Genomic DNA, 22,843 nt, shown 5'->3' with positions numbered 1-22,843 from the left:
GTTAATGCTATCCATGATCTCTAATACCAATTTAGTTGTGCTGAAAAAGCATGGAAAATTGTGATCAAAATATTATTCTTTATGTTGTTTTCTAAGAGACATACGATTAAGAGCCATGGAAACAAACGAAAAATTGGAAACCTCGACCAATAGAACACACACACACACACACACACACACAACACTATAGCAAAAACACTAACTTTATTTATTTACATTACTTTTGTCTTTGAAACTAATATATATACCCAATAACGTAATATGTCTGGAGCTTGTTACATTGTTGACTCCTTTATCCGATAAGGTTATTCTTTTGCATCGTGGTTGAGCATAGTTAAATTGATATATACTTGGATCCCACATTGATTCACGTGATACATTTCCCAATTTCAACTTTGAAGTTTTGATAACTAATGATCGATGAAGATGCTCTCTCGACTGTCTCTCTCACACTCTCATAAGCGAAAAGTCTACTATATTGGAAAATCTTTAGGGAATATATGTAGATTTCAAATCACACATATTAGAGAACTTTGTTTTCCAAACCATACGAGGACAATGATGTTGAAAATATAAGAAGGTAAATAAGGGACAACATGTTGAGGAAGGAATTGTGTCGAAAGGTAGAAACCCCTATGTCATGACATACAAATGGTGAGGTGCGGGAGGCACTATTAACTATGTTTTAAAACAAATGCACAATTGTTTTGAGTGGTAACGATGCTTTTAGATAATCACATGTTAGTTTAATGATACAATATGATAAGCAATGTCTAACAAGAGAGATAATGTAGCTAGAAAGTGGTTGTCAACGTTTCCAAACAAACATATGCAAGAAGCGAGATCGCAAGACAATGCGTAGAAAAGGACAAATTGAAGGCATTGGCTTTAAGCATTATATACGAGGCATTTGACATCACCACTTGACAACATATTCCTTATACATATTTTAGAACTTTACCTTATTGAGTTTCTTGAATCTAAAAACAATAGTGCAATGTAAAGCTTGCATTATGCAACCTAAAGTTTGTGAATTCATTATAAATATACCCTTACGAATTCCGAAGTATCACAATATATCTGGGTCAAAAAGTAAAGCAACCATCTTTTTAAATACCGCATGTGATTGTAATCTACAAATGTTAAGGCATAAATCCAAGGTAAATAATCATATCATGTTTTCTTTTTGTTAGTTAGCACGCTATACCATGTAATCATCATATCACGTCCATCAATGCATTGATAATTAACTAACCTTGCATTGATAATTACTTGTAATCTCAATGTAAATGTCAACCTTAACATGAAGAATATCGCCAATACACCCATCATGCATATACTTAAGATCGTCCTTGGGTATTTCACAATATCATTGTTCCACAAAATCAACACACATTTGGAGAACCATGTTCAACTTTCAAATGTGTAGGCAAATTAACTAGATTTCCAAAGGTTTGAGTGTTCACCGTGGAGAAGGTTCAAGATGATCAATCACTCATAGACATGTAGTCAAAACGAGAAATTGGGAGAACTCGCAAAATTCTCTCAGTGACAAGATACAGTCGAATAGGTCTTTACTACTACCTAAGTAAGCTGAGCTCGACGTTTCAACTAACGTTTGCCGATTCAAATCACAAATGATACAAAGCTGTGTTATCTATTCGGTAATCTCAAACTGATTGTCCGTTCCTTATTTCATTAGATTGATTGTTCCGCCGATAAGCTTAGAGGAGGAATGTGGTGAGCAAGTTGTGGAGTGCAAAGACAGGGGCATTTCGGGAATTATGGTAAAACTTAAAGAAGGGCATTCTGGGAATTATGCCAAAATGAGGCTGCAAGTTCTTCAGGGGCATTTTGGGAGTTATGGTAAAATTAAAGAAGGGCAAATTATGCCAGAATGAGGCCGCCAGTAGCAATGGGCGCGGTTCGGTTTCGGTTCGGTTCGGTTTCTTGACCTTGAAACCAAACCAAACCAAACCAAACCGGTTATTCATAAAAAAAACCAAACCAAACCATTTAAAAAATTTGAAGCCATTTAAACCAAACTATTTAAGCCAAACCATTTAAACCAAACCGTTTAATAGGTATGAGAAACCAAACCATTTAAAACCAAACCGTTTATGTAAAATGTAGAACCAAACCGAACCGGTTTACCAAAAATCAAAACCAAACCAGTGTATCAAACATCAAAACCAAACCAAACCAAATTGGTTTTGACATAATCCAACCAACACGAAACAATAAATTGTACCAAATCAAAGACTATAACACTATAAAATAACAGAAATTCACAACACATTTTCTGAAAATTGTTAATTTGTGAAACATGATAAGATATTACATAAAAAGATAAATGTTTTTTGGAATGATAACAAAAATCCATACAATAGAGTTCCAAAATTCCATACAATAGAGTTCCAAAATTCCATACAATAGAGTTCCGAAATTCCATACAATAGAGTTCCAAATTTCCATTCAGTAGAGTTCCAATTTTCCAATTAAGAACAACAATCCATATAATAGAGTTCCAATTTTCCAAATCCATGGACCATAGGACTTAATCCAGCTTTTTGTTTCCAATATTTGAATAAGGGATTTCTGAAAGCATAAAATATACAAAAGAATTAAGTAATTCATAATAACAAATTTAAAGAATCGACTAAAAACAAAATAGTAAACAACATGTAATAAAAATTACAATGACTTTGAAGATCTCCAATTGCAACCACTATTGTCGTTAACATGTCAAAAATCAACATGATTCCTGTACATATAAAATACATAAAAACAAGTAAGTAATTATTAATAAAACTTTAAGTAAAGACTCAAACAAAAAACAACCAAGTAACAAGTATGCATACCTTAATCTTCCTTTGACTATCATGCGATATGTAATCTATTACCTCGTCTTCAGCAACAAGATCATCCAAATTCATTGTTAGTTCCGCATAACTGATGTGAAAATTATCTAACATTTGAACATTACATTCTTTTAAAACATTCATCCATGATCGAACGCACATTTCAGCTTTGAAAGTGCATGAATGTAGTTTTATCCTATTATCAAAGGTCATTTTTGCTGCCGAATTAGCCTCTTCAGCAGGTACTGATGATGCTGGTATACTGAGGTAATCACATGCCATCCTATATAGTGAAGGCATTGCCGATTTATTTTCATTCCACCATTGTAAAGGATCCTTATCCGTGCTAGCCGAAGGAAGTCTCATAAAGTGCTGAATTTCTGACTGTGAATCGGAAATAAGACTTTTATTATTTACACCCATTAACGTCCAAATTTTAGAGTTCTTATCATTTTCATGTATTGTGGTTGAAGCCGAACGTGGTTCAACATCACTCGAGAACGAGTGATAGTGGGACTCAATCATGCTTTCAACCAACTTAATATCTAACTCTCTTTCTGTATGATTATTTGGAAGAGGCAATCTATCAAACAAATAAAACGGTTTTAAACTCAAATAAAAAATCAGAAATCATGATGATAATTGTACGATATAAAGGTAAGCATTACCTGGGATCAAGAAACATTGCTATGCGAGATGGAATAGACTTTAACGATTCTTGATACTTAATTAAATATTGCAAGCAGTTCTCAGATGCTCTTTGAAGCACCTCTTGTGTAAATCTAGATGATCCTGGAAGCGAAGAATCTAAAAATTGATTGCAATGATTTAGTAAACAATTATATGCTAGCGATGCTAGTGATAATGTAGGATATTTTGAGCCTCCCAAAAAAGTAGAAACCTCGGCCGGTGTATCTAGCCATTCCGCCATGGCATGTATGTGACTCCAATCTTCTCTGGTCAAGACATTACCATTGAAATCACTTGATATTGTTAAATCTGAAATTGTAAAGTTCAATACATCTTTATCTTTGATAGATTGCCTAAACATTTCCAAGGTAGAATTCCATCTTGTAACAACATCGAGCCTTGGGGGTTCCCTTTCATGATGCTCAACCATCCTAGCATACTTCCTAAACACTTCCCTTCGAACCTTGCTAGATCTAATAGTATGGAGCACTGTTCTCAACTTTTCTGTTGAGGGTGAGATAACCTCTAATGCTGCCTTGATACCCAACTGAAAAGTGTGAACCATACATCTTAACATATGTGATGGAGCCAAAATTTCCTTACCATGCTCATCTTGTAACAACATGCTCAACTCTTTTGCAGCTACTTGTGCATCACTCGCTCCATCAAAAATTGTAGCTAAGAGTCGACTAGAAATATCAAAGGATCGAAGTCGAGCAAAAAGGGCATGTGCACAACGCTTCCCTGATCCAACACCTGGAAATACATGCACAAAATCCAATAACATTGACCTTGACCTTGCTGTCTCATGACATACCCAATGAAGTGTCACTGAGTAGAAGCCCTTCAAACTACTATTTGACCAACCATCAAATGTTATGGAAAATCTTGATTGGCATTTTGATAGCAAATCTATCACCTGACGACGCAACACCACATACATTTCTAGGATAGAACGCTTAATTGTACGTCTTGACTTTACTTGATATCCAGGTACAATTTGTTGCATGAATTCCTTAAATTCAGGTGATTCCACATGTGCATGGGGCAATGTTCCCTTCACAATATACTTCACGATGGCAGCATCAATTTTCTTCTCTAAAACATGAGATACTCTAGCTGACTCAATTGAAGATTGAATGTGATGTGATATACCTGAATTTTGGTCTGGGTCGCTTGATAAACGATGCTTTTCTGCTAAATGTTTGGCTATAGTGCCTGTGGATGTTGTAGAAGACCAACAAACATGGCAATGATGGCATCGTCGTCGAGGTGTGCCATTATCCATATAAAATATGATGTGAGCATCTGTCCATGATGTGCGTAGCCTTTTTCTTGAGCTACTTGTTGACCCACGACTAACATCAAATGAAGATGAGTTCATTGCAGCATCAGTTTGAGATGATGATTCCATTTTATGGTGTCCTATAAAATTCAATTAACTCAATTAGCACATTTCAAATATGTACATTATAATGAGAAAAATAAATGAAGTAGAAAGTTTGCTAAGTTAGCTAAGAACAGTAAAACGACCATTATGTCCAATGGCAAACATAGAAAGATAGACATGCCCATTACTCTAATCACTCAATAAAACATTCGTGTTAACTTCACTAACCAGATAAACAATGGACACCACCGTTTACTCTACTCACAAGATAAACGATGCAAATCCAAGTTGTCAAGTTAACCCATGACCGCGCACCCATGTTTACCTTAATCACCAGATAAATTGGACATCCATGTTTACTTTACTCCAATCATTAAATAAACAATGGATACCCATGTTTACTCTCATTAACAGGATAATCCATGGACATCCATATTTTCTGACAGGATAAACAACTGACACTCATGCCCCCAATGCTCATAAGGTAAATAATAGATGTTATTGTTTACTCTGCTCACAAAATAAACAATGGACGTCCATGTTTAAAATGCTCCATTCACCACATAAATACTCGATATCCATGTTTTTCTACTCACAAAATATAGAATGTGCATTTATGTTAACATCAATAACCAGATAAACAGTGGATAACCATATTTACTCTACTCTGAAGATAAATAATGATCATCTATGTTTACTCCACCCAGAAAATAAACAATAAACATGCAATCTTAATGGCTCAGAAAATGAGCAATGAACATCAATGTTTGATATGAATGGTGAAGACTTTCAGTACTTTATAATATAATGATACAGTCTTTCTAAGTTAGTTATGTTCTTGCAGGTGTATTTGCAGGTGTTCTAATTTCAGCATATACAATTGATACTCCTTCAGTCAGATAGCGTGGACTGAGAACTCCAAGAAATATTATTCCTTTCAATGAAAATCTAACGAGCATTGGTGTACATTAAGATCATGTCAAAACAGATCACAGAAATATCGAAAGAGAACATAGTTGAAGCTATTCGAGATAAGCAACAAGTATTCGAAAGAGAACATAGTTGCAGGAGTCCAGTATAGATTTAAACATTATACCAGTTCAAGATACTCGCTCACAAACACATACTGTATACATATACATATATTACTGATTATTCAATCGAGCATAAACTCACATACTCGTATTGATCTCATATTTGCTTACATACAAATCTCTCTTCTCTCACATGTATGCACACACGTTAACTCACATACCCATATTCTCATATATGCAAACCACACATCTATAAAAAAAGTTTGGAGTGTCTCAGCCTGTGTTATGGATCATGATTCATACCTGTGTTATGGAGAGTTTGGAGTCTGAAGAGCAATGAAGTGGTGATTGGTGGTTGCCGCCTCAGCCTGCACAATGCCGCCTGTGTTTCTGTTCGATAATTGTGTCTGTCTGTAGTTAACAGTAGATACACAGTGTGTCTGTTCGATAGTTGTGTCTGTAGACTGTCTGTATCATACCCTATAGTTTGTAGTATGTAGTATGTACTTACTACTACTAACTAGTATTAGGTCCATAGTAAAAATAAGAAGGGTATAATTTATAAAATAGAAAATTTAGGAAGGGTATAATTTATAAAATTGAAAATTTAGGGCTAGGGTAAGAACCTATAAACCTATAAACCGAACCAAATTAATAGAAACCGTTAAACCGATAAAACCGATAAACCGATAAATGTTAAACCGAACCGAACCGAAACCAAACCGAACTTTCATTCTTTAAACCAAACCAAACTCATTATTTAATTTTGAACCGATAAACCGTTAAGCCACGGTTTAACGGTTCGGTTCGGTTTGAGCCGAAACCGTGCCCATTGCTAGCCGCCAGTTCTTCAGGGGAATTTTTGGAATTATGGTAAAAGTAAAGAGGGGCATTCTGGGAATTATACCAAAATGAAGCCGCCAGTTCTGCAGGGGCATTTTGGGAATTATGGTAAATCTTATACTGTCATTTTTCACTTCACTCGCTTACTTCACTGAAGCTCATGTGTCACTCAGCGACAGAGACAGCGACAGAGACATCCCGCTAGAGATCCATCGAGCATGAAGAAGCTCCTGCACCATCGCTCTATTCTCCTTGTATCTTTTTGGGCCCTTCTGCTCGCTCTCTCCTTGCTATGCGCTCAATGGCTCCTCTTCCCTCACGGTTTGTTTCTGCTCCTTCTTCTGCTAAAGCTCTTGATTTCCCCCTTTGCTTTCGCTTCTTAGACCTGCTATTTCTTTCTTTCTTTCTTTGCTTTTTTCTTTTTTCTTTCTTTCTTTTTCGCTACGACAGGTCTCAAGAGTGCAGATGTGGAGAAACATATGAAGAATCTGAAGAGATTTAACCAACACGTACAGCAATGTGTGGTAACAAAATAAAACCCTCACTTCTATTCTATTTTTTGTTTTCGTTTGATTTGAAAAGCATCAGAGTTAAGAAGAATGAAATAGATCACCAAGAGTAGTCATTCTATGAAAACGAACAAAAGGTAGGATTTTGTAAAACTAATAGAAAAATGAAATGGTGAAAAGAATGTATACCTTAAAGGGACTTATTTTACGAAGAAAATATAGACAATTAGATTGTGAAAAACTAGCCAATTAAACTGTGAAAAAATATGAACTATAAAACTGTCAAAACGGAGCGATCCTATGAATAAAGAATACAATAAACGGAAGAGATCACTCGAAATAGAAAAAGGAAAGACACTTTCAATCAAAAGGGATGGATGTTGGGATATAGATATTCAAAACATGCACTTGTTTATCTGGTCATCAATTCATTCAAATGGATTTCTAGACATTTTCTCAATAAGAGGAAGTTTCCTGAATGTGTTCAACATTAGGAGCTTTAGAGTAGATTAATTCAGAAGAAATAACCCGCTTTATCCTTGTGCTAAAACCTAGTAATGATCCATATAGAACGAACTTTCTTGCCTTTTGCGTTTACTCCAAAAACTATCAATTATAAACACAGCACCAGTTTAGCAGGCTCTGTAAGTATTCAATTGAAATAAATCTACACCATGTAGCTGCTTGGCAGTTGAATGGTTAACCATACGATCTTGAGGAGAATCAAATTATCCAGTTTCTTCTTCTTAATACATAAGGTATAGATGCTGGCTTTACAGGATAGTGTGATAGGGTTGAGGTTTTGTTTGGAAAAGAAACACACTGACCATCCCAAATATTTTGTGAAATTCAGAAAATGATGGAAAAGGAAAAGACGATTGTTTTTTGTTAATTCAGAATGTAAAAAAGTTGTGGGTATCTGGGGAGATTCATTCCTCTATGGAGATGATGCTTTCTCTGGCAAGAGAACTCAATTCATCTAAGAAGGACAGGGAGATACACCCCATATGGTCATTGAAAAACATTGTTTACATCAAGAATTCACCAGGAATGAGCAGGAACAAGTCCATAAAATAAGTTGCGCTTAAGCGATGGATTCAGCCATGCAAATCACGTACGTGGGATAATCCCAGCCAAGGATCATCAGCATTCATCTGAGCATGAATGTACGAAAGGGCTGAAATAAATGTCCAGATGTGTCAGGATCCACATGTGGTAGAAGTAGGTCTACCCATATGCATGAAGAAGATATCCATGAACCATATCCTCTGAAGCTACTGCCCAGGAGAATCTTTCTCCTTTTTCATTTATTCACTCAATCACAGGCATGTAATCGGCAAGTTCAAGACAATGATGACCTCATAATTGTCAAACACGTTTTTTATTTCTCTCTATATGTTTTCTGGAAGTTTCCGTCTCACCCTTTTTTTCTCTCTTTTTGCTGCAATCAAAATAGAGAGAAAAGAAATATCTTGTAGTCTTGAACAACAGTCAACAATAATAGGCCTCAAAATCTAAATTTCGTCTTGATTCTAAGGGATAATGAATTTTTACATTTTGATGAAATTTATTTGAATTTGTTACATTTGATCAAGTAACTGAATATTTATCGAACAGTTATAATACTGCATCTTCTTCTTTTTATTATTCAACTTGTAAGCTTGTTTGTTTCCTTACCTAAACGTTGCAAGAATGTATTGGAAATCTTATGGATTGAGCCTAATTTTGCATTTCAATCTATTTCATATAGACCAACTGGTGTAGAAACAATACACGAGAGGAAGAATCTCAGTATGGGGTGAAGGATAGATATGGAAACAAAATGGAGAGGAACTGATTAGCCTTGTTATGGCATATGAAACAAAAAAATAAATTAAAGCACTGATTTAGCAATATTCCAAAGGTTCAGGACAGTCTGGAAGATGTTAAAAATTACATGTAGCAGCACCTTATGAATGAATTGAACCAGTTCATGTAATTGTGGCTGGTTGTAGCAACAAGTAAATGGAAGAACTGTATATGAGTCCATCATGCAGAATTCCTTCATCGTTTTCTGGTTCAGTATAAAAGAAAAGCATTTTAGAGTGATTTCAAACTGTAGAACATCCTAGGTTGATTCACACATGGTAATTTGATGGAATCCTGTTACTAGCACTGTATTCATACTAGCTGCACATGTATGGAATGCATGATCAGTTTATTATGATTTCAGTCTTGCTTTCCCTCTTAAGATATTCAAATTAACCAGAATGCTTTTATCTCCTGAAACCTTGAAACACAATCCTTTTTTGGAGAGGATCAAGGAGATACCAATTCTGTGGTTAAGATACAGTGTATATTTTTGGAATGAATTCCCACCTTGAGCAGTACAATTTTCTTACACGATATATGTTTATGATAGACACATCAATTGTATGTGTGTGAAAATTTATATTTTATAATTTAGAGATATTATCGACTTATGCAGAATGAATTCATACGACTTCCTTGGATTCCAGGAAACAAATGGTCTGGGATTGACTGCGTACTCTATCAATGAATGTGAAATGGTCCTGAAATATCCAGAAGATACAAACAGCTCTTGGGTAAGAGTCTTTTGGCACATCTGGCTTCTCTTTGGAAAAACTTTGTTATGCTTTGGTATTTATCTTGACTTTTATTTCAAATATGCAGTTCAATCAACAATTCAAGATGTACGAGCCACTAGAATATCGGTTTGATGTTTGTGAATCACTTCTGCTTTGGGAGCAGGTATGGTATTGATCAGTTGTATCTAATAAAACATTTTCATTCAGATATGCATGAATTTCAGTTGCAAGTTGGTCATTTCTAGATTGTCATGCAAAATCTAGTGCATTGAATATACCATGATAACTGGGGAAATGATTTTTCATCTGCGTCTTGCTCATTTCTTGTTACAAATTTGCATGATCATTAGCTGATTTGTATTGACAGTATCGTAATGTCACAACAATTTTGACACGAGAATATCTGGATGCGCGTCCAGATGGCTGGCTTAAATATGCTGCACAAAGAATATCTCAGCTGTATGCAGTATTAAACATTGATTCTGTTTTATATTTCTTTGTTATACAAGAGGAAAGCTTAGTGTGTCTAAGGTCTAACTCAATAAACTTGCAGGGGGTCAGATAAGTGTTACAACATGTCAAAGTGTGAGGAAGAGCTGCAATTAGTTCTCCCTTCAAAGCCGCCATTTTGGCCGCGTCAGTTCCGCACTTGTGCAGTGGTTGGGAACTCAGGGGATTTGTTGAAGACCGAATTTGGAAAAGAGATTGATGAGCATGATGCTGTAATACGTGATAATGAAGCTCCTGTGAATGAAGTAATCCTCAATCCCGAAAAGGCTTGCATTTTAACTTACATTAAGTAACTAATGAAGGATTTCCTGTAAACTAACTATATGATTATGCCATGTTTTAAAGCTATACATTTAAGTGCAGAAATATGCCAAGCATGTTGGTTTGAAAAGGGACTTCCGGATTATAGCTAGAGGAGTAGCTAGAAATATGAAGGCAGTTGTTCAGGGAGCTGGTACTAATTTACTTTTCTTTTCAGCTTGAATGTGTATTCTGGTAGACTCTAGGAGACAATATTTTGCAAACAAATAAGGGTTCAAAGTTAAGGATATTGTATATTTCGTTTTTGAACTCCCTCAATTTGATTGAGTTTGATGCGTAACATTATCCTATGAAGAGTTTTCCTAAATATCTCTTTGAGTCGAGAATCACATTGACTTCAAATTCTTTGTTTCCTCGAAGATTTTTTTTGCATTGGAAGCTATAGAAATATCCCCATTTGGCAATAATCTACCCTACATTTGTGTCGCTTCTAGGTGTGTTGCACAGAGTGCACGTCTTTCTCTTGGTCGGAGTTCTATCTCCTTACCGAGGTTGTGTGTCAGGGTCAAATCGTTGCTTACCCTTTATTTGGTGACATGGGCAAGAGTGATCATCAAGCACTCTTGAGCTTTTAACACTCGTATATTATGACCTAAAGCGAGCTCTTTCTTTCCTCATAAATATTTATTATAACTAAGAGGCTAACTAGTGCCACAATGTGGCTCAACGACACACAAAAGCACAGGCAAGTAAGCAAACCCACTTTTCGATTAGTTAAGATAAACCAGAATCACGTATAAGAAGATCAGTGTAATGCTTACAGTAAAGCGCTTAATGCTAATCTCATTAAAACAAGAGGTGGGAGAGGAAGAGAGAACTAAAAGCTCTAGCTTAAGTCTTAAGAAGGGGAAAGAGACTGAAAGGGCACAAAAAACCTTTATAGTATTTTACAAGGTATTGGCCTTTTTCACAACAGTGTGGCCACACGGCTATATATTCTATTAGCATTTCCTCTTGCACCTAGATTGCTTCCTTGGTACCAATGCCGATGTCATTGTTGGACTGAAACATTTGAGAGGTACTTACAACATTTGCTCGTTAGGTTACTCCTAAAGGACCTATGATCACATTAACTTATTTATGGTATCACATGATGGTATCATGCCTAAGAGGCTTATTGCATGATTCGTGTTCTTAAATAGGTTGTTGCATTGATTGCTTCTTTATAACATTCTGTTTCATGAAAATTATTATAACTTTGTAAATGAATTGATGTCCTTTCGTGAATCTAATGATAGTACTTTTCCACTTTGCCCATCCTAGCATGGAAAACACGAACGTTGTCTACTTTGTATGTGGAATATTCAATCATTGATATTTTAAATGCGTGCACCTGTATGTTTCTGTTTATTTGACTTTTCTGCGTGCTTTTTAGTTTTTGATCACACCTTAACTTAGAGAATCTATCATTATTACACTGCTTAATATTAATGTACATATGTTGGTTTCTGGGCTATCTTGTGAAAAACATTTGGACATCTTTTGTAATTTTTCCTTGACAACTTCCCTTCATTGACTTTTGCAGTTGATGAAGTTCTGATCATCAAGAGTTTGATTCACAGAGATTTTAATAAGATGATTAAGGTATGGTTAGCTTCCCATGTCAGAAGAGATTGTTTCTGGTTTTGCTTTTATGAGTTAGTGGCAGTAACATATTTCCAATTCTTCAACTATTGGGGATTGGGCTCACCTGGTTTAGGATGTGAACGTTTATGATTCTATATCATGCTTTTAATAGTTAAACTAGTGACTAATATAGGAATATATGTTAATGTTGTCACCATACTCAAATGAATAAGGAATAAACCTGTCTTGTTGCTTTTCATAACAGGAGCTTCCTAACCCAGTTTACTTATTTCAAGGCATTGTGTTCCGACGAGGAGCAAAGGGTACAGGGGTGAAGTCCATAGAACTTGCATTGTCTATGTGTGATCAGGTGGACATATATGGTTTCACTGTGGATCCTGGGTATACTGAATGGTATCTCTCTCTCTCTCTATTACTCTCTTTTGTACATCTAACTGTAAAAATGTGGCTGGAGGACATAATTATAACTGTGCAAAGATTTGTTAGCAAATAAGATGTGCATGTGAACCATGTCATAAGAGGTGTGTATGGGCAGGGCAGCATGAGACCATCTAGCAAAGATGCAAACTCCTCATAAAAGAGTAGAGCTTCACCTAGAGGCGATTTGATTACATGCGTATCTTTCTCCACTAGCTTTATTTTTTCCTTTAGAGAATATAGTATTAGACAATTCTAATATTTCTTACTCTTGCCCTCTCTTGCTTATTATCACACTGCTCCCCTCACTCAAGTGGGGTCCATTCTACTACCCTTGCATATCTCGAGATGTGGATCCATCAAATTTAGAATTATCTTCCAAGATTTGGGCTTCTTCTGTAATGAATGTACTCACTTATCATCCTTAATATGTGTGTAAATTGATCACAGGACCCGCTATTTTTCGACTCCTCGAAAGGGTCATAATCCATTACAAGGACGGGCATATTATCAACTACTCGAATGCCTTGGAGTGAGCAGCACAGAGCCTTTTTATACATGGTTTTCATGGCAATGCTAAAATGTTTATGAAAATATGATGGATTGTTTTCATTTTGTAATTGTAGGTAATCCGGATCCATTCACCTGCACGAGAAGAAAGAAAGCAAAGGTGGGATGTTGTACCTGACAGGGAAATCATTCACGATGCATATGAGGCAGCTTATGGTATTAAAAGAGAAGCTTCTAGAAATCCAAATAATGTTGGTCCTTTCAGTGCTTGCAAAGTTTGGGCATATGCGAAAAATGAAAGGAAATCCATGATCTCTGGTGCTATGGATATGAGTCTCTTAAGGAAGAACTCAAATTATAGTCGATGGGAGATCCTAAATATCAAAGACTTGCGACGACAAGCACAAGAGCATCATGCGGCTTTGAAAGGTACTCGGTTGTACAAATTGGATGGCAACAAACTTGAGGATCTAGTTTGCATTAAGCCACCGAGTTCGAGAACTTGACCGTGTAATGTAAAAAAATCTTGTATCACGGAGAGACGTTCACATTTAATTTTGATTTTTTTTGACACATTTCCGATGATCTCAAATCTTCTTGTTTGATGTGCACGGTATTTGTTGAAGCTCAGTTGTCCTATATTCTTTTGCAATTGAAATTTATCTCAGCCATCATAGGAATTAATCACTCGAGAAGCCAACTTGTGCTTAGGTTTTCATTTCTTTCTCCCTTATAACATGCCAACCTTGATACTTTGTATGCGCTTCAACAGATCCATTGACGTGATTGAAAGTTAAGCTCATCCATTGACGTGAATCATGCTTGAAAACACAGAATTCTATGTGGGAAACGTGTGAAACCTAAATTTATGAGTATCTTTAACTGAAAATAGAGGATGAAGTTGCTCATGCGGTAAGCCAAGCAAATGAATGGCATTTAGTTCATGGTAGTGTTGTACATACATTACTCATCGATCTTCCTTGGCTTGCTCCCTCACCTCTTTAATCTACACTTAGTGAGTGTGGTACTCATGCTGTTCTCTTGTCTTTCATTAGCTTAGTTGGTTCGGGTCATTGCTCAATTTGGATTGAAGGAACTGGATCATGCAATATTTTTCTTTTAACTTGGAAGAATCATTGCATAGTGCGAAGTTTCTTATGCATCTTCCACTTCTTGCACATATCCTCAAGTTATATCTCATTGTCGATATCTTTAGGACTCTTTGCAAAACGACTATACGTTCTTTTTATACATGCATGTTCAATTCATCTAAACACTTTGTTGTGTAAATGACACTGAAGAACTCTTTATTTTGTGGGTTTTCACTTCACATTGTGGTTTCCCACAAGCAATATAAATAGTACCAAAAAACAGTGGGAGATATTCACAAGATGGAGCTTCATATCATCTTTACACGTGTTAGAGGGAGAGAGAGAGCAGATGTAATGCAATGGGTAAGATTGTCCAATGGAGATTAGAAGGTCATGGGTTCAACCCTTACATTTCGTAGTCCCAAGGAGAAAAGGTAATATGGATGTAGGTCAGTTGGTAATATTGTCCAATGGAGACCTAAAGGTCATGCGTTCAACCCATCACATTCCATAGTGGCATTTAGTAAATTAAGAGGATATGTTATTATGGACTAATAAAGAGGTGAAAAAATGGGCCTCAAACCCCACACTATTTGAGGCTAGTATTCTAACAACTTACCACTAGGGTAAGCTAATTACAATTAAAGAGAGAGAGAGAGGATGAACTTTAAAAAGTGAATTTATCATAGATTGGAGATGGCAAACAATGATCTCCATGATTTGGTGAAAATTGGGCCTTGATCTATAGTGACTTAGGCATATTGTTATTGGAGGTAGGCAACTATGGAATAAGTCAATGGTATACATTATTGCTGCATTAGGCATACTATTAAATTTTGATTCCCAATTATTTCCAAGCTCAAGCATGATTTGGCCAAATTGCTGTGGATCATTCTCTATCTTTTGTTTAATTGTGACGGTTCATTTCATAGAAGGTGGCATACTTCTCTTTGACGTGATTTAAAGTGAAGCATCTATTCACAAAGTGTTATTCACATTTGAGCTCTCCTTCACATAATTTACAAAATCTTTTATCTCTAGATTTGTGAAGTGCTTGTTTGACCTTTAAGCTCTAGTTGGTGGGAGGAAACTCTGAGTTGGCCAATTGCTTAGTGAGCACTATGGGCCATATATATGTCCATGTATCTTGTTCTTTGTATGAATTTAACACCCTTTGAAGAAATCATGAAACCGAACCGAACCGTTAAAAAAAACCCGAACTTGAATTGAACCGAACCGTTTAAACTGTTAAGCCATTAAGTCACGATTTTGCGGTTTGGTTCGGTCCAAACCAAACCGTTGCCGATTGTTAGGTGAGGACATATTATATGAGTAGGCACCCTTTTAGTTTGAGGAACATAACTACATACCCCTCTTTACTAAGGGAGAGTTTTGAAGATGGGCCATGTAGAAGTCCATGCACCTTAGTCTCTATATATGAATTCATCCAAGTTTGAAAAGTTCATGAAAATTATCTTTATATAGGTCACCTTTCGAGGAAGTGGTTCTCTTAGTGTGAGCGAACTTAGACTTTGGAGTAAAGAGTTGCCGTAAATCTTACTGCAATACCTTGATGTTTAAATTTAGAATATTGGAGGGGCACACAAATTATATTGGAAATGTAGTACAACCTCAATGTCAAGGCCATTATTATTGAACCACTTCCTCACCTATGAGTACCATGATTCTTGTGCATGTTTTGTTGTGAACATTTGCTTCAATGCGTCAAATGCCTTATATGTAATTCTTTGAGTTGGCATGGTTTGAATACTAGTGATAAGTTTCACTCCGTGGAATAATGGTTCTATCATCATGGGGGATGCCACCAATTCAATATGGACTATCTCTTGTGGGGTGGATGCTTCGCTTTATATAGTCCAAACACTCTATTTGTGTCCAGATCGGGCCGCTTGGGTCCCACACACACATATCATACATGAGTAGTTATCAACAACGGTTTGGTTTGGGAGCCTCAAACTCCAACCATTTTATACCAAAATGTTTAGAGGTTTTGAAACTTGATTAATCAAACCAAATTGAATAGTGAAACGTTAAAACCAAATAATTTGTTTAAAGCGAAATTGTTCTAACCAAACAAGACAATTCAAGCTATCCACAAACCATAAGTTGTTAAGCCACAATTTCATGGTTCGATTTCAGCACAAAGCAAATCATTGACAATTGTATACTCAACTTCTCAAGAAAGTGTCATTTTTTAAAACTCAAAAGAAAACTAGAACTTAAAAGAAAGGTTAGGGTTGAACATTAAAACTTCATAAATAATACTACAAATTACATAATTTGTAAAGTTAATTTATATATTAAATCAATATTTAAACAATGTTCCCCAAACACTTACGTCATTAAGCCATTTACTTGATAATGGCTTAAACTAAACCATTTACAGTTTCACAATTGATTTGGTTCGACTCAAGTTGTACCATTATTGATTCCTACTTGCCCTTATGTTAACTCGGGATGGGGCTTTTGAAAGTGTGTCTAGTGGCATTTGGAAGTGTGTGACCATCGTATGGATTAGCAATGAGATTATCACCAACACCAGAAGATGAGAACAAACTTCTATCAATATTGACGTAATGATTCATGGTTTGTGAAATGACATGAGTGCTTTAATATATTTCATAGATAACTTATAATGGTAAATTAAACATGTCCAAAATGTAGGAAAAGAAAAGAGAGAAAGAAAGAAAGATAGATAGATAGAGAGAGAGAGAGAGAGAGAGAGAGAGAGAGAGAGAGGAACAAAGAGAAGTTATATTATAATTAAAAACGCCCTAATGTTTACAATTGTTGGTGGTGGCTTTATAAGACCACCGCCAATGCAATTTCCTTCTCATGAAGGAACCCATCTTCCTAACTGATAACTAATCTAATAACTAATAACTAACACCCCACTCGGAGTCCGACCAACCAATTAGTTGACTGGAGGGGTTTGTCCATCCTTGCACAAGTGTGGTTGACTCAGATTGTGTGGCCGAGTAAGTCAACGCATAATGTTGAGTATGCATCAAATATTGTAGTAATCTTTTGAGCGCGATCCAATGCTTTGGTCTTGGATTAGCGATGAAACGAGAAAGAAAATTGATGGTAAAGCAAATATCGGGACATGTGTAACTTACTAGATATCTTATACACCCAAGGATTTGTTTATAGGGTACATCATTTCGGAAATTTCTCGTTCATTTTTGGGAGAATCATCATTTGAAAGTTTACATGGAGAGGTAAGAGGAGTGCTAATAGGCTTACTATGGAGCATATCAAATCTTTGGAGGATAGAATTAATATAATTTGATTGTGATAATAAGTTAGTATGATTTGTTCTATTTTGATGCCTAGAAAATGTGTCATAAGGCCTAACTTGGTGATAGGAAATACATATTTTGCAATAGTTAGATAAGACTTAGAATTAGAGATTAAAGGCAAATCATCAACATAGACACCTATGATAACAAAATTGGATTTGACTTTTCTAATTTGGCTCATTGTTTAGACGATGATATCCAACTTTTATCAGAAAAGAGTGCTGCAGTTTATAATACCATATATGTGGAGATTGCTTAAGGCCGTAAATAGATTTACGAAGTCGACAAACATGTGTCGGATGACTTGGATCTTCAAAAAATTGTGGTTGTTGTAAATAAAGTTCTTCATCTAAATCTCCATGAAGAAAAGCCGTTTGTACATCCGAGTGATGTAACTCTAGATCATGTTGAGCGGCAAGAGCAACGAGCATTCGAAAACCACATATTTTTAGCGTTGGACTAAATGTATCTTGAAAATCAATACCTGGTACTTGAGAAAAACCTCGAGCAACTACACGAGCCTTAAAGCGAATTGGATTGCCATTACTATCTCGCTTGATGCATAAGACCCATTTAGAACCAATTTTTTGACAATCTTTTGGAGGCTCAACGAGGGTCCACGTACCATTTTTAATTAAAGCCTTAATCGCTTCCTCCATAGCCTTTCTCCATTTGATTGAATCCGATTCAGAAAGTGCATCTTTGGCCAATAGATTTGTGTCATCACTAAGGATTGGAATATCTTCTTCTTCTATATAAGCTTCAAGGTCCAAGTCCACAAAATGTGCTTCCATTTGATCAAGTTGTTCATAAATACTATTTAGAGATCTATACTTTGGAGGTGGAGAAGTTGGTGATGAAGCTTGGGATGAAGAATTAGGAGAGGGGGTGGAGAAGATAACATTATTTGTATTGTTCGAGGGAGTTAAACAATGTGTATTTAAAGGAGTATGAGTAAGAGAATCATCTAGAGATTGGAGTGAGGAAGAGCTTAGCCTAGTTGGTTGAGGAGGATTGACCTTTGCCTTGTGATTAGATGGAAGAGCAACACAAATAGTTGAAGTAAAGGATAAGCCAATGTTGGCTCCTTCAATATGAGAGTTATTAATTTTAGAGATGGTTTAGGAAGATGGTTGTAAGTGGGAAGGGGTAGGTAATAAAGGAGGTAGACTAGAGAGAGGGGAAGAAAAAACCTTAGTTGCAAGCCCATTTTCTTGAAATATCACATTATGACTAAAGAATATTCTTCACTTTTGTGGATCGTACAACTTCTACACCTTGTATCTCGATGCTTCTCCATATTCGATTAAAATCGATTTTGTAGCTCTTGGATCTAGCTTGTCTCTTTGAACAGTTGGCACAAAAGAATAAGCATCACAACAAAAAATACGAAGGTTACTTAGGTTAGGTTTGTGACCATGCCATAATTCATAAGGGGTTTGGAGCCCCAAAGATCAATGAAATCCTTGTTTTGAATGTGGCAACCGGTGCCAACAGCTTTCTCCCAAAATTGAGGCGATAATTGAGCAAATTGTAACATACTCCAAGCCATATTGAGAAGTGTTCAATTCTTCCTTTTAGATACACCATTTTGTTGTGGTGTGTGTGGTGTTGATATTCTATGATGTATGCCTTCATTTTGATAAAGCGTTTGAAATTCATGAGCATATACTCACCACCAGCATCGGTTTGAAGACTTTTAATTTTTGTTGATGTTTGCACTTCGACTCGAGCCTTGTATAATTCTTTAAATGCTTGATAAGCTTGAAGTCTTTTGTACTTGAGAAAATGCAAGATTGTAAATCGACTAAAGTCATCTATAAAGCTAATGAAGTATTTGGCTCCACTGCGACAAAGGGTTGGAAAGGGTCCACATAGATCACTATGTACTAATGCAAGAGGTGTAGAGGCTCTAGATCTATGCTTTGGGAAAGGTTATTGGGGCATTTTTCCAAGGATACAACTTTTACACAAAGAAATGGGCTTGAAAGGTTCTTTTGGCAAACCATGGATTAGATTATTACATTGTAATGTTTTTAGAGCATTGAAATGCATATGGCCTAGACGAAAGTGCCAAAGAGAAGAAGGAGAATGAAGATTGGTTAAAGATATGGAGGATTGTATTGGGGTAGCATGATGTGCTTCTAAAATGAGAGATGTAGGAATGCTTTTTTATGGGATATAAGCCTCCTTCTCGTTTACACCATGTTCTAATAAGGTCTCCATTTGTAGCTTTATGTTTAATAATTGCATGGTTAGAGTGAAACTTGATGATAGTACCATTTGTGGTTGCTTGACTAACGGATAACAAGTGTTTGGTGATGCCTAGGACATAGAGAACTCCATTGATTGTGAAATGTCTTCCTCGTGTGACTTCAAAAATAATATCACCCTTGTCGATAGCTTGTTAGTCCCATTGTTACCAAATCTTACTATGATTGGGGGTTGAACTTCAATATAATTAGATAACCAATCTTTTCTATTAGTTAAGTGGTTGGTAGCACCAGTGTCAAGATACCATATGTCATTTACATTACTTGGATTTGGAGTCATGAAGGAAAGTGATTTGACAATGAATGCTTGAAGAACATCATTATACTTGTCACCATTTTGATATCAATCTCCTACGATTTTATCACCATCCATCTCTTCTTCAACAAGGTGGGCTTGTACACGCCTCCAAGGTTGATAATTTTTGAAATTTGATTGTGTGACAATCTTTTGTTGCATGATTAGTACATTTGCATATTTTACAATAGGTATTGTTGAACCACATTCCTCCTTGTTTAGTGTTTTGAACTTTCTTTATCCATGGCTTTGAGCTTTCTCTTCTTTGGGTGAATCTTTTGTTTTTGTATGCTACCATTGCCACGCTTGGAGTTGAGTTCGAAAACCTTTGTGAACATATTGTTTCTTCTTGTCTAATATTTGCAAGAAGATCAATTAAAGTTTGACAATTTATAGAGTTTTGGGTGGCTCTGAAAGTGCAGAGGAAGAGCACCAAGAAGGAGAATCTTTTGTAATTTATTATGGATTTCCAAGCCCGAAGTGAAAACATAATCTAATTTCTTTTGCCATATTGATAGAAATTCACTAACCGGTTGTTCGTCATTCATTTTGTAATTAACAAGCGCTTGAAGTGTATGCGCTTCTTGGGCATCATTTTTTGGTTCGTTGCGAGTTTGCAAATGCTTCCACATTTCTTGGGCCGTCTCCATTTTTCGCAATGTTTCTCCAGTGCCATCACTTACGTGCATTAGAATTTTCATTATTGCGCATAGGTCTTTTTCCTCATCTTCTTCAAGTTCTTCTCCATTTTTAGGTTTTGTTGAAAATCCTGAAAATTATATCCTATAATTGATTATATTAAAAGAGTAATTCTAATCTTGCCTTGCATATTCGATAATTTTGGTTCGATAATTTCACAATTGTAAATTTCCGCATGTTGTGTTGCAACGACGACATAGATTGTGCCATTATTGTAGAGGGTTGTCCGGATTAGCGCACGGAAAACACAAAATTGTCTTTCGTTATTTGACAATTTTGGACACTACGAATATGATTCCCTTTGTATGGGCATAAAGGTTAAATTATGATAATGTCATGTGTTTTGTGATTTTAGAAAGGCATAGGCTATTAGGTTATTAGGTTATAGGCGGTTGGCTATGTTACCATGTAGAAAAAGAAAAGAGAGAAAGATAGAAAGAGAGAGCGATTGAGGGACAAAGAGAAGTTATATTATAATTAAAAACGCCCTAATGTTTACAATTGTTGGTGGTGGCTTTATAAGACCACCACGGGTGCGGTTTCCTTGGAAACCGTTTTCCTAACTGATAACTAATCTAATAACTAACACTAAATATTATTTATTTATTTATTAATTTTTGCTTATTATATTTATCACTTTCCACACAAAATGCCATTCAATGAATATTCCCGTCAAGTATAATGAGCTAATTGTCTGGAAAAGTAATGAGAACCTAATCCTAGTTGATCAAACAACTTATCAACTCAACATGCATTTAATGCATAATAATTCGACGTAAGCACATATCAATTCAACGTAAGCACATATCTACGTTCCCTCTCTTTTTTCAAAACGAGGATGGGCATAGTAGTCCAAGGAGAATGAGAGGATGGATGAGTGAAATAATTTATCACAAATTGTGTCTCAAGTTAAGTTAGGCGTGTTTATATTCCTATGAAGCCTAGATGATTGATATCTACCCCCAAGCTTGTTATCGGGTAACAAGCTTATTGTAAAGATGATGACGAGAAACGGCCATTAGAGAAACAATAGTTTGAAAACATGCATACATCTTAGACACGGAACAAGTACAAAAGTAAAGAGTATATTGATCCAATAATACACGCCGAAAATTACACATGACACCTCTTTATCACCCATGAGAATGACACACAATTCCAATATCCTAGGGCCACAATACCAATATTGTGGGTGCTAAATTGATGGGATAGAGTTATATTTCTAAGTGAGGTTTCCCTCCTTTAGAGAAGAATCAGTGATTGTGGGTGCTATATGTTCCCTAGATATAGATTCTTTGGATGATTTTGATGTACTAATGAGAATCATTTGAAATGAAGTCTTGATCGAGTTTTCAGATTGTGCCCATTATTATTTAGAGGGGTATGCGCCCAATATTATGTTTGAATTAGATGTCCAAAGGTTACATACCATATACCATGTTAATGAGAGAAATGTACTCTGCATTTGGGGAACAAATGGATGTGTTTTCTTAGTATGGATGTGCGGGGGTGTTCAAGATTGAGATCAAATGTGTAGTAGGTGCATGTGCTTAATGGGGATCAAAATGTGTTTTAATCATGCATGGTGATGATATATTTGGTTACTCTTACATATCGATCATTCCTAGTTCGATATATTAGGTTACTCTTACCATATCGATCATTCCTAGTTTGATATGTTCGTGCATGAAATCAAACCTTAATTATTTTGTAAACTATGTTCTACCGACTACCAACTTGTGTTATTCATACCAATTAGAGGACAATTTAGTTGGATTAAATGGAGGCCTATTTAGTTGGATTAACTGAATGCTAATTTAAATTTAATGTGTGTTCTTTTTTTACAAAATTTAAAAGATCTCCAATAAACACTTCAAACTTTTTTGATGATAATGATGATAA

At 35.8% G+C, this 22,843-nt stretch overlaps 1 protein-coding gene across 2 annotated transcripts; it reads left to right on the top strand.

Moving 5' to 3' along the window:
* The first annotated feature begins 6,994 nt into the window (after nucleotides 1-6,994).
* MGP2 (MALE GAMETOPHYTE DEFECTIVE 2) lies at nucleotides 6,995-13,774 on the top strand. 2 transcript variants are annotated; one of them, XM_087322653.1, is made up of 11 exons: nucleotides 6,995-7,139; nucleotides 7,269-7,342; nucleotides 9,826-9,912; nucleotides 10,001-10,078; nucleotides 10,283-10,374; nucleotides 10,469-10,670; nucleotides 10,789-10,879; nucleotides 12,272-12,330; nucleotides 12,578-12,726; nucleotides 13,201-13,282; nucleotides 13,377-13,774. In XM_087322653.1, the coding sequence occupies exons 1-11, from the start codon at nucleotides 7,037-7,039 to the stop codon at nucleotides 13,764-13,766; spliced, it is 1,407 nt and encodes a 468-aa protein (XP_087178779.1). In that variant the 5' UTR covers nucleotides 6,995-7,036; the 3' UTR covers nucleotides 13,767-13,774. The 2 variants fall into 2 exon arrangements, with proteins under 2 accessions (XP_087178779.1, XP_087178780.1); XM_087322654.1 differs by having other exon boundaries at nucleotides 7,089-7,139; nucleotides 9,795-9,912.
* The last annotated feature ends 9,069 nt before the right edge of the window (nucleotides 13,775-22,843 follow it).

The sequence above is a fragment of the Azolla caroliniana genome, unplaced genomic scaffold, assembly GCF_043228905.1.
Source record: "Azolla caroliniana isolate FFs.n. ecotype wild unplaced genomic scaffold, voAzoCaro1.0.p SCAF_7, whole genome shotgun sequence".
Lineage (NCBI taxonomy): Eukaryota > Viridiplantae > Streptophyta > Polypodiopsida > Salviniales > Salviniaceae > Azolla > Azolla caroliniana.
Note: the sequence above shows the minus strand (reverse complement) of the source record. Positions and strands in the feature narration are given on the sequence as shown.

Excerpts from the sequence above, each read along its gene's own strand:
- MGP2 (XM_087322653.1), top strand. The coding sequence starts at position 7,037 with ATGAAGAAGCTCCTGCACCATCGCTCTATTCTCCTTGTATCTTTTTGG. Across the intron at positions 7,140-7,268 it reads ATGGCTCCTCTTCCCTCACG|GTCTCAAGAGTGCAGATGTG; the intron begins GTTTGTTTCTGC and ends TCGCTACGACAG. Across the intron at positions 12,331-12,577 it reads ATTTTAATAAGATGATTAAG|GAGCTTCCTAACCCAGTTTA; the intron begins GTATGGTTAGCT and ends TTTTCATAACAG.